Genomic DNA, 12,036 nt, shown 5'->3' on the forward strand with positions numbered 1-12,036 from the left:
TGAGGATGGAGGATTCTGGGATACCCTGCCTCTGACCTCCTGGTCAGCCTGGCCCCCAAGCCTCAGGACACCCCAGGGCTGGGTCTCCATGGATTAATTCCCAAAGGCTCTCCTGCACTCAAGAGGCTGAGGAAGGAGGATTGCTTGAGTGCAAGAGTTCGAGGCCAGACTGGGCCACATGGTGAGGGAGTGCTAAGGGAGGACAGCTTGGAGTCTTGGGAAGAGGGCTGACCCACACTCCTCCCGCCCGGCTCTGCCACCTGCCAGCAGGTGGCTCTGAACATGCCCCTTCTCCTCTCCTCTTGTCCTGCTTTCTTCCTCTAGCAAAACGGGCACAGGAAGCAGTCATCACCCATCAGACAGCTATCCCTGGACCAGCACTGCTGGCAAGATGCTTGGGCCCTGTGCAGCGCTGGGCAAGGTTCGTTGAAGGACTTCTAGATCTCCTTCGGGACTCCTATGTAAGCAAGGCAGGGCCAGAAGCACCGGGGCTCTGTAGGGGACACCAGGGACAGGGCGGGACACTTACAGCACTGGCTACTGGGCACCGGCAGCGGCTTCTCCTGCTCATCTGGGAACGAGTACTGCAGGCGGGGGCAGAGGCTCAGGGTTGGAGCCACCAGCTCCGTCCAGCCCAGGTTGGGCAAGAGAAGGGAGGGCGGGGGGATGGGTAGGGATGGGGTGCCGGGGTGTCTGTGGTGGGGAGAGCAATGGGGTGGCACTGTGCCCCACATACCTCGTCCTGGTCACGCATGGCATTCAGCTGCTCCAGTTTCTTGGCCCAGTAGCGTGCCTCCTCCTCGGGAATGTCTATGGACAGAACCAGTGTGCTGACCATGCTGCCTGCGTCCCTGATCGCCACCACCACTGCCCAGCTGTGGGAACCCCTTAGAGACAAGATCCCCCCAGGTGCTAGGCAGGAGGGTCACAAGGTCCAGCCCAGCCTGGGAAACTCAGCAAACCCTGTGTCGGGGCTTAAGGAAAAGAAGGGACCAGCTCTGTGTCAAGACCCTGGGATCCACCCTTAACGCTGAAAAAGGCAGGAGCCAAAGGGCGGGCTCATCCCCATCCACCTCAAGGCCTGTTATGATTATTTATTTGCAGTCCTGGGGTTGAGCCCATCTCCACATGGAGCCACATCCTCAGCCCTTTCTTCCCTTTTTTACTCTGAGACAACACGCAGTAGGCTGCCCAGGCTGGGCTAGGCATGTGAGCCTCCTGCCTCAGCTGCCCAGCCCGCTAAGGTGACAGGTGTGCTTTGCTCTGGCTCTCTCTGTCCCTGCAGGCAGAGCCACCCCAGGGTCCCGTGCAGCTGGGTCATTCCAGGTGCAGGTCCCTGGCAGCTCACCCAGGGGCAGCTCAAAGCGTGTGTCCAGCAGGATGCGGTGGAAGGTGGGGTCTTTGGTGCCACAGATCTCGCTGTCAGCCATGATGACCTGGGAGTCCAATGTCAGCCACTCTCCGGGGCCCTCCTATGTGGCAGGGATGTGCCCAGGTCAGCTGGGTGTTCCCTGCCCATGTCATCCATAGCCACAGCCTGGCTCATAGCCCCATCTACAGATAGAGAAACTGAGGCTCTGAAGAGGGGACAGGGAGGCCTGGGCAGAGCTTCATAGCAGGAAGATCCTGCCAGGAGGATAAGGCAAGGATGGGCCGAGGGGACATTGAGAAGGACACACACACACACACACAGAGCCCCTCCCCTGCCTGTTGTTGGCAACTTCCTCCCTCCTGCTGCCCACCATGGGCATGTAACCCTTTCCTTATTTTATTCCACAGTTCTGTAATATAAATTCTAGCTGGGCTCAGGCAGCATGATTTAAAGCTACATTTCCCAGAATCCCTTGCAGCCAGGAGAAGCTGCTGGACTCAGTGAAGTGCTGTGCACAGATCTATCCTTTGCTACATTTCTCCAGCTGGAATACAGATGCAATGATTAGCTTTAAGCTGCCACTTTGGGAGGTGGAAGCCACATGTGGGAAGAGCAGAGTAAAGGCATGGAAGAAGTTAAAAAGGAACTGGTGATCTTGAAGTTACACAGTGCCAGCCCCAGATGTCTCTCTTGTGTGGTCACCTCATTGGACTGGCGGATGGTCCGCAGTGGGATCCACACGGTGCCCACCATGGTGTCCCAGATGAGACCCTTGTTCCACACCTCCACAGTTAGCCCCAGGTCCAGGCGGTTGATCTCGCTGCGGAGAGGAGCAGGAGAGGGGGCTCAGAAGGTCAGGTCCTCCATTCAGACTCGGGCTTTGAGGCCCCGAGGGAAGGAGCCTGGCATTTTCATCCCACAGAGAAGAAACCCAGGCCAGGGAGGCCATGACCAGCTCAGAGCGGCACAGAGCAACAGGCCGAGAGCAGCAGCGAGGGGCGGGCAGCCTCTCTCGGCTCCCGTGCAGAATCACAGAGCGACAATGTGCCGGACTGCGAGGGAGCAAAGGCCCCAGGGCAGCGCCAGGACCGACGGTTCCCAGCCGCCTCAGCAGGACGGGTTTGGAAGGGACGGTCAGGATGTGATCTACAGTATTAAAAATATCTCCGGGCCGCGCTGTCCAGGAGAGCAGATTGTGCGAGGCAGGCGGCGGCAGCAAGTTCGGTGGAGGCTGGCGGTGCGGGGGAGGTAGAGACCGGTGACGCCCAGGGCAGCTGACTTGGAGGGAACCGCTGAGTGGGGGCAGGGCGGGCGTGGCCGAGGTACGGGGCGTGGCCACAGTGGGGCGTGGTCTCTATGGGCGTGGTTATCAGGGAGGAGCCCTGTGGCGGGGCGGGGCAATGGCTGGAAGGGGCAAGGCCTAGGGACGTGGGGGTGGACACGGAGGGGAGGGCGGGGGCTGCGGCGCAAACTCACAACATGAAGTCCTGTTCCCAGCTGGGCTGGCTGCCGCGCACGGCGATGGTCGTGCTCTTGACATTCTGCACCTTCAGGGTCACGTAGGTGTTGAATTTCTCTGTGGCAGCGAGAGCAGGGGTCGACGAGGGGCTCGGGAACCCTGACAGCCCTTCCCAAAGTCTGGGTGAAGCCCGCTGTCCTATCTTCTCACAGGGGTCGCCCTGGACGCTGCCTCGGAGCCCAGCAAAGCCTGCGTGGGCCCGACGCAGACCGACACACAGACCAGGCCGCTGTGCAGACCCAACTCTGAGATGCTCCCCTTCATCCTGGGCCTCAGTTTCCCCATCTGTAACTATTCTTTCTTTTCTTTTTCTTTTTCTTTCTTTTTTTTTTGCGTAACGGGGGATTGAACTCAGGCCCTTGCTCTTGCCAGGCAAGTGCTTATTCTACTGAGCTATCTCCCCGGCCCCTGTAACTGTTCTGGTACGCCCCCTGACCCTGGACCCAGTGCTCCTCGAATGGAGAGGCCAATCTAAGCCTCAGCCCAGAGACCTCCCCACTCTCCAGAGACAGTGGACAGGCGGACAGAGGACGGACAGACATGGGACAGCAGGCAAGTACTTACCTTGGGCACCGTCAAACTTGGCTTTTTTGACTGTGGAGAGACGGAAATAGGGAAGGGAAATGGGAGATAGGAGGAGAAGGAGAGACAGACATGGGGACGTGGAGAGGGACACAGAGAGAGACAGAGACATGCAAAGACACGGGAGACAGAGATGGAGAAATAGAGACAGGAGAGAGAGAAAGACAGGGAGACAGAATGAGACAGACACAGAAGAGAGAACCAAAGACAGTGAGCATGAGTATGGAGAGACCAGGCAGGGAAAACAGAACAAGGTAAAGAGACAGACACAGAGGAGGAGAATGAGGAGGAAGAGGAGGAGGAGGAGGAGGAGGAAGAGGAGGAGGTAGGGATGAGAGAGAAAGAGAGCATCAGACAGACAGCCAGGCTCCCCGGAGCAGAAGGAAATCCAACTAGAAGCAGCCTCCTCCCACACCATCCCCATCTGACTCTGCAGCAGTGCCTTCAGCCCTGATCGAACAAGATTCAAACAAAGATCTGAGCCAGGCATGGCAGTGCCTGTCATTCCAGCACTCTGGTAGGCTGAGGCAGGAGGATTGCAATTCTGAGCCCAGGGCAGGCAACTCAATGCAAGACCTTGATGCAAAATTAAAAAAAAAAAAAAAAAGAGCTGGGAAGTGTCAGGAGGGGCCTCCCTTGGGAAGCCCTCTACAGGGCCCAGTGGAGGAGGCAGAGGGAAGCTGCAAGGAGAACCCCTCTCAGGTCCCTGCCAGGCTCATGCACCTCTTCCCTAACTGTCCAGTTCTGTCTCCCCAGATGCTTCTGGGTTTTCAGCGCACAACTCAAAGGCAGGGGTGCTGGGTGACCCTGGACAGAATAAGCGAGAGAGCTGGCCCAGGCTATGGCACTTAGAAGCCATCCCTCACTTTGCCTGGGGCAGGCTGGCCCAAGCGGAGCCCAGGGCTCCTCAGGCTGGCTGTGCAGTAACCAGCCCTGCAGTGCCCAGAGCCCTGGAGCAGGGCTGCCCAGGCCAGGCCAGCTGTGGAACATCTTTGCCTTGCTGGCGCCTCCTTCGTAGCTCACTCACATGTGATTCACGAGGGCCTCTCTTCTGGTACTGGGGATCGAACCAGGGCCTTTGCACTGAACTACATCTTCACCCCCTTTTAGCATTTTTATTTTGCTTATTTTTGCTTGAGGGTCTCCCTCAGGTGCTAAATTGCCCAGCAGGGGTAAACTCATTACCCTCCTGCTTCCACAGTGCGGGCTCATGGCCTGCTTCCCACACCCTTCTTTTCTTCTTTTCGCTTCCTCTTTCTTTCTGACAATCATTTCTCTGCTTCTGAAGGCAGGACATGCAAGTTGTACCAAACCCACAGTAACTGCTGCACTGAAGTCAGGCACAGTGCTGAGTGCCTGTCATCCCAGCACCCCAGGATGGCCATTTGGCAAATCAGCGACTTAGGCAGTTTAGTAAGACCCTGCCTCAAAATTCAGAAAAAGGAGGTTGGCTGTACCTCAGTACAAAGGCCCAGCTTTGACCCCAGCACCTGCAAAGCTACCCTAGCTCTGCCCCCCGCTCCCCGCCTTCTTCCCTTCCAGGTGCTCAGCAGAACCGGTTCTGGCGGTACCTGAAGTAGTCTGCGCATCTGAGCACCGCACACTGTGCTATTTTACTTCCTGTGCAGAGAGCAGCATCCTGCGCTCACCATCCTGAACCCTCCGCTTTCCGTGCAGGAGTGAGCAGAGGGTGTAGTCCTAGAAACACAACTGTTTCTAGGGACAAATGCCACCGCCTTCTGTGCTGTGCTGTGTCCCTCTTGTCCCTTCAGTTTCTGCCTCACAAGCACAGCTCAACAGAGCCAGGGGAGACAGAACCCCAGAAGAACAGCTCCTTCCCATTGTAGAAGTGGGAACATTGCGCTCCTATGCCAACGCCAGCTTCCCCAGTGGAGTAGCCCACACTTAACACGAAGGAACCAGTATCCGCCTACTCTGTGTGTTTTTGTGCTGGGAGGTAGGCGTGGAGACCGAAAGCTGGGTCCCAGCCACACTGTGACAGGGCCTTGAGCCCTCTGACCCCTCTATCACCCTGTTCCTGTTTTCCTGTATCTGGTCGTTTTCTTCTGCTGCTCTCTCTGTCTGTCCATCCGTGTGTCCCCATGTCACCTCTCTCTCACCTGAAATCAGTCCCTACACCCACTCCAAGCACTGCCCTGAACCTGGGGCTACCAGGGTTGGGGATCCAGCCTGCGCCGGGCGCTACCCAGATACATCTTGGACCAGGCCAGAGGGAGCCCAATGGCTCTTTGGGGACTCTATGTCTTTGGCTCTGTCTGTCTGTCTCTGTCCCCCAGCCTCCTCCCAGGGTCTCTGGTCTCCTATTGCATCTGTTTCCTCTGCCTGTTTCTCCCATTCTGTCTCTGTCTGTCTCTCCCCCTCCCTCCCTAAGTCTGTTACCCCCAGGGGCCCTCTGAGCAGGATCCTTGGGGGCTGTACGCCCGAGTGCCTGCTGCTCATATGGCAAGGACAGCAGCGACCCTCATGTCACTTGCTGCGGGGGCTTCAGAGGGCCTGGGGGCTCCACAGGGCCTTGCAGTGTCCTCCGGAGTCGCGGCGGCAGGGAGGTGCCGGCTTGCGCCCCCCTCGGCCTTGCCCGGGCAGCAAAGGGTCCCCCCGAGTCGCCGCCTCCTCGTCACATCCCGCGCGCGGTGGCGACATCAGGTCAGCGGCGGAAGCGCCGCCTTCGCTCCAGTCACACGCGAGCTATTTATAACGCGGCCGAGGGCGGTGTAGACGTGTGCCCTGTCCTGCGGCAGGCAGGCGCGGCAAGCTTTCCCCGCGCGCTGGGTGGCGGCACTGGCGGCCGGTCTCCTCAACCTCCCCCGCCCCCCAGGCACTATCGCAGCCCCAGTGACCGGGTCTCGCGATTACTTGGGTGGGGCTTTATCGCCTGGCTGGGTTCCAAGCGCTTCTGGCTGGACGCGGGGAAAGACCTGAGTTTAATGAAAGGGACCGCGCCATCCCGTCGGTGGGCCGGCCTCGCCCAGGTTGCACTGGCCAGGAGCTACTTGGGTGCGGGGGCCGTAGTAGCTGCTTATTAAACCGCAGGGCAGAGCGCCCCGCCCTCCCGGGTGACCCAGAACTCGGTCAGCGCCCGAGACCCGGCCTGGAGCCCAGGTCAGGGCTGAGGACGCGGCAGCTCTTGGGAAAACTCGTGATCTCCATTAATAAAAACACCGGCATCGATTTCCCGACATACACACACTCCAGCCAGCCAGGCTATGCAGGCAGGCAGCAGCCTGGGAGAGCTCCAGAAGTGCCAGGTTCAGGGTGCCCTCTCTGATGCCACGTGGAGGGGCAAGGAGAGTCCCCCTGGGAAACCAGGGATGGGCAGGCAAGCTGTGGAGTCGACCAGCGCCAACCACGCTTGTTATGAGACACTGGCCAGATAGACACTTCTCTGGGCCTCAGCTACACTGGCCAGATAGACACTTCTCTGGGCCTCAGCTTTTCTCATCTGTAAAATGGGGCTATGGTGGGGATAACAGCTGGGGCTGTGGAGCTTGTTAGTGACATCATCAGTTGTGTGACAAGTCAACTTCACACGCATTCATGGCTTGCACCTTCCTCATTCTTCAGGATTTATGGGGTCTTGAAGACAGTAGGCAGGGCAGGTCCCTTGGTGCATATCTGTGATACAGCACTATGGGGGCGCTGAGGCAGGAGGGTTGCTAGCTCCAGCCCAGCCTAAGCAGCTTAGTGACACCATCTCCAGATAAAAAATAGAAAAGGGTGGGATGGATCTCAGTTCTGAGGAATTGGGTTCAATCCCCAGTCCTTGAAAAGAAATAGCACGAGCCAAGGCTGGATCAAGGCAATCTCCCTTTTGTTTCCTGAGCCTGCTTGGATTCTGGGTAATCAAGGCAGACATGTGCATGTGTGGGTGTGTGTAGAGGGCCACGCACAGTAGTGCGTGTGGGTGAGCCCTGCACTGCGAGCCCGTTGTGTGTGCGTGTGCGCAGTCGCTTGGCCTGTGTTTTTGCACACTGGACACGTGTGTTTGTGTGCATCATCGGCCCCTGTCCAGAGGGGCTGCTGTCCGGGACATGGGCTCCCTGAGCTGGGCGCGACCTCCTGTGTTCGGACAGCTGGACCTTCTTGGTCCATATCTAAGTGTCAGCTCATGAAGTTTCCTTTTTGTTTTTTGTTTTGTTCTTTTGAGGCTAATTTTGACCATGGCCTTCAAACTGAGGCACATCTACATCCCCAACCCTCTTTTTCATTTGGAGACAGCCTTGCAAAGTCAACCACTCAGTTGCCCAGCGTAGGCTCGAACTTCTGACTCTCCTGCCTTAGCCTCCGGGAGAGGACGTGAGACCTCGATGTGCGGAGCTTTCTCTGGCAAGGGCACAGTTGTGTGTGGGTGCCCCCAGAGAAGCGCCGGGGGTCCTCGGGCCTCGGGGCTGGTCCTGTGCCATGTTCCCGGCTCCTGCACACCGGGGCGCCCCTATCTTGCTCCCCAAGGGGGGAGTCCAGGTGCGAATGTAGAGGGGACACGGAGGCAGGTTCCTGAGCGGGTGGAGGGCCGGTCTTGCTTTAACTTGGGACAGCGCTGGGATCCCACGGGAGCCCTTCTCAGCCCCCACCATGGCGCCCCTCCCCCTCCCCGCCTCCCGCTCACGTCACCCCAACCTCACACCTCCCGCTGCGTGCGTCAGAGCCAGGGTGCGACCCCAGCCTTCCTAGAACCTGGCTTGGCCAGTGCGGAGGAGGCACCTGGAGCCCCGCGTCGCCTCCGTGGCCGCCCCGCCACCCACTCCCTCCTTGGCCTGGCCTTCCCGGACGCGTGGGCTCTGTGGCCCCGCGCTGTCCCGGTGGTCGCACAGCCTTGCTGGGGGTTTGCTATCGGCTCCAGCCCTTGCCGCGCCCCTCTCAGGAAAGGGACGCTATCCCTTTAAGAGCCCCGAGTCCACGCCACACCGCACGGAGCCGGCGGTTTGTGAATGGAGGGGGGAGGGGCGGCTCCACGCACGCGCCAGGGACTGGGCCCCCGCCCACCTAGGCCGAACGGCGGGGTCTCCCGCGCTGCAGGGGCACGACCTCCCCACCCGCCGCTCCGAGGTCCTGCTGATGGCGCCGGCCCGGGACTGTGTCCCGCACCACGCCGTGGGTGCGGCTGCCGGACCCGGTTTTGCCCGGCCGGAGACCCCGCTGCCTCGGCCTCCTGGCCACGGTACCCGGGCCACGCGCGCTGGCCGCCAGCCTTCCCACCCAGCCCGCATCACCCGCGTCCGCCCGGACCCCACGCAGGACCCGCCGCGTCCACCGCCCCCCCGCCCGCCCTGCCTGGCCCTACCTCCCACACACAGCAGCGACATGGCTGTGGCTCAGCGGCCGCACGGCCGGGACAGCTCTGTGCTCGCCGGAGCTAGGGCGCCGCCTGCCATCTTGGTCAGCACCGGGGAGCGGACAGCGCCGACGCGGGTGACGGTGACGCGCGGGGCGGATCCAGGCCCAGTCCCGCCCGCCGTGCCTCCCTACCCCTGCGCCCCCTCTCTGCGCGAATTCCCCCTTCTAAGCCTGTGTGACTTGCATCCTTAACCATCTCTACCCGGAGAACTCCTATTCACCCAGCAATGCCCAGGCCCACCAGGAGCCTTTTTTATTGGAATTCTGGGCCTGTACACTTTCTTTTTTAATTTTAAGACAATATCTTGCTAAGTTGCTAAATTGCCCAGACCCCACTTAAGGTTGTGGTCAACCTGCCTCAGTCTCCTAGATCAGCCTTGAGGCCTTATTCTCCTGCCCAGGACTCCTCAAACCCCATCCCTTCCACTTGACCTGGATTCCACACAGTTCTGTACATTGTTTCACAGTCACTGCCAGCCCACAAAACTTCTGGTTATGTCCTTTGTGCCCAGAAGCCCGCGCCTACCAGCCCTGACCCACGCGCACAGAGGAGGGTCCTGAGGGCACAGTGTACATTCAAAACCTTACACGCAAGCACGCACGCACACGTCCGTTTCTCTCTGGTCACTGTGCAAACCTGTGGGTCACCTGAGCTTTCTGTGCCTCGGTAACTTCCCCAGCTTCCCAAGAGAGGCCCCACAGCATTGCGGAAGCGCTGGCATTTTAATTTTAATGAACTATTCATCGGCTATCGGTAAGGAATGAAGAGCTGCAAGAACAGATTTAGGGGGGTTGGGGAGATGGCTCAGTAGAATAAGCGCTTCCCTGGCAAGTGCAAGGGTCTGAGTTCAATCCCCTGTTAGAACAGATTTAGATTTTAAAATCTGTGACCCCAGCATTCTTGGAGGCTGATGCAGGTGGACTGCAAGTTCGAGTTCTGCTGGGCGACTCAGTGACCTAGAAACAGCCTATCTGAAAATAAAGGGAAAAGTTTAGTCTTTTTTTTTTTTTTTTCCCCCGGAACTGGGGATTGAACTCAGGCCCTTGCGCTTGCCAAGGAAGCGTTTATTCCAATAAGCCATCTCCCCAGCCCCAAAAGGAAAATTTTAGAAGGCCTGGATCACGGCGCAGAGTCCCAGCCAGGCCTGCAAAGCACAGCGCTTTCAGCACAGTGGGCCCCATCCTCCGCCCGCTCAGCGTCTCCCTGGAAGGAAGAAAGCCGGGGTGTGCTCCCCAGCGCAGCTTTTCTTTCTGGCTGTGGGCTCTGGCCACGCCGGGGACTCAGTCTGACGCCGCTTCCAAGTGCACGCGCGCAGCTGTCCGCTCTTGCTCGCAGCTGCGCGGGTGCACGCGAGGGACACTTGCGTTCAGGCTCTGTGGGGTCATCGGGTCGCGGGACACCGCGATTCTCAGCCCCCGCTTGAAGGGCTGGAGCTTTGAGCAGTCTCATGGACGGGCAGAAGGGCACCTTACTTTCCGCTGGCTTCCCCTCTGATTTGTAAGTGCCCTGGCCCGGAGTCCATCTGCTGTAATCGCCGGGAAACACGCACGAATAGATTTCAATCCCCCGCGGCCAGCGCAGCCCACAGACAGAAAGAAGACAGACGTGTGCACAGCTCGGGGGTCGGGGGGGGGGTTCTCAGTCTAGTCGGGACGGTGGCTGGTCTGAGTCAAGGACTCCATCGAGCCCAGACCAGGTTTTATTACTTCGTGAAGAGAGGCTTTGCTCGGGTGGAGTGACTGTGAGAAGGCAGGACGCGCGGGCGCTGTGAGCTGGGCCAGGCTGGAGGCCCCACATCACCTCTGCTGTGTGCGGACAGGTCTGCAGGAGGAGTACAGGCTCGGTAGCCCTCTGCCCGGAGGGGTCTGGGGACACCATCTGAGAAAGTACCTCGTGTCAGTTGCTTGATCTCTGAGGCCAGCTGTTACGTGCTCTGAGACATCACTGCTTTTTTTTTTTTTTTTTTTGCCACAGTTCAATTTTTTTTTTTAAAGCAGGAATTGAACTCAGGACGTTGTGCTTGCTAGGCAGGCACTTAAGCCGCTGAACTATCTCCTGGGCCTTACCACTGGTTTTCCGAGGCTCAATCCCAGTCTCTGCGGGGCGTCTCTTGGCCTCGCTCACATTTAGCGCCTAGGAGGAGGAGTCTTGGGCGGGGCCGCAGCCCTAGCGCTGGCCGCACGGACTGCACGGCTGTGCCTCCTCCGCCGCGGCCGCCGCTCTGCCTGGCTCTTCCTTCTGCTCGCCAGAGCCCGCGGAGGGCACGAGCGTTCCTAGCCAGCTGCGAGCTGAAGGCGAGGCGCCTCCTTCAGGGAGCCAGCCCTGCGGCCCTCCACGCCGACTGTGCTGCCGAACTTTTCACGGGATTCCCAGTTCTTTCTTCACGAGAGGCCCTCTCAGGTCTCACCCATTTCTCAAAGTACATATAAAGCAGGCCTTGAGGTCCACATCAGCAATCCCAAGACTTCTGAGGCTGAGGCTGAGGCAGGAGGATTGCTTTGAGTTTTAGGCCAGCCTGAGTTACAAAGCAAAGCCTGGTATCAACAGAGAGAGAGGGAGAGAGAGAGAGAGAGAGAGAGAGAGAGAGAGAGAGAAGAGAAGAAGTTTGTAAGTGCATGGCCCTGGTTTCCATGCCAGCACGAAGAAAAAGAGTTATTATTTGGTCCGGGGTCTCACTACAGAGCTCAGACTTATAGTGATCCTCTATTTTTAGGCTCTCAGGCGCTGAGATTAGAGGTGTGCACCACCACACTGTGGGGTCTCAGTTGCTGGCTCAGCGTGCCTGGGGTGCCAGGGATTGAACCCGGGTCTCTGTGCTTGCCTGGGCAGGTGCTTAGTCCACTGAGCTATCTTGTTGGCTATTATTACTATTACTACTACTACTACTACTACTACTACTACTACTATTATTATTATTATTGAGACAGAGTGTTGCTATGTAGTCCTGGCTGGCCTTGAACTCATGGCAATCTTCTGCTTCAGTCTCCCTAGTATAGACATGTGTCATCATGCCCAGGTCACCAAGAAAACTATCAACTGCTGTGTGCAGTAGCAAATGGTCATACAGTAATTGAAGTACTCAGGAGGCTGAGGCAGGAGGACCACATGTTCAAGTCCAGTGGGGTGAGTTGATGAGGTCTTGCCTCAAAATCAGAAAAAGAAAGGGCTGGGGAGCTTAGCCCATTGCAAAAGCCCTTGGACCCCCCCCCC

General features: G+C 58.5%; 2 protein-coding genes across 2 annotated transcripts in view; one reads left to right on the forward strand and one right to left on the reverse strand.

The window, feature by feature from the left end:
- Unc13a (unc-13 homolog A) overlaps nt 1–8,065 on the reverse strand; it is a 44,577-nt gene extending 36,512 nt beyond the window's left edge. The window contains exons 1-7 of the mRNA XM_023707646.1: nt 8,041–8,065; nt 3,456–3,485; nt 2,849–2,948; nt 2,075–2,192; nt 1,349–1,472; nt 737–810; nt 530–584 (exon numbers count right to left, since the gene is read on the reverse strand). Coding sequence (XP_023563414.1) covers nt 530–584; nt 737–810; nt 1,349–1,472; nt 2,075–2,192; nt 2,849–2,948; nt 3,456–3,485; nt 8,041–8,065 — 526 coding nt within the window. The remainder of the gene's footprint in view (nt 1–529; nt 585–736; nt 811–1,348; nt 1,473–2,074; nt 2,193–2,848; nt 2,949–3,455; nt 3,486–8,040) is intronic.
- Nucleotides 8,066–8,546: 481 nt separating this feature from the next.
- Map1s (microtubule associated protein 1S) overlaps nt 8,547–12,036 on the forward strand; it is a 19,629-nt gene continuing 16,139 nt past the window's right edge. Inside the window, exon 1 of the mRNA XM_023707647.1 lies at nt 8,547–9,000. Coding sequence (XP_023563415.1) covers nt 8,547–9,000 — 454 coding nt within the window. The remainder of the gene's footprint in view (nt 9,001–12,036) is intronic.

The sequence above is a fragment of the Octodon degus genome, unplaced genomic scaffold, assembly GCF_000260255.1.
Source record: "Octodon degus isolate 3935 unplaced genomic scaffold, OctDeg1.0 scaffold00304, whole genome shotgun sequence".
NCBI classification, from domain to species: Eukaryota; Metazoa; Chordata; class Mammalia; order Rodentia; family Octodontidae; genus Octodon; species Octodon degus.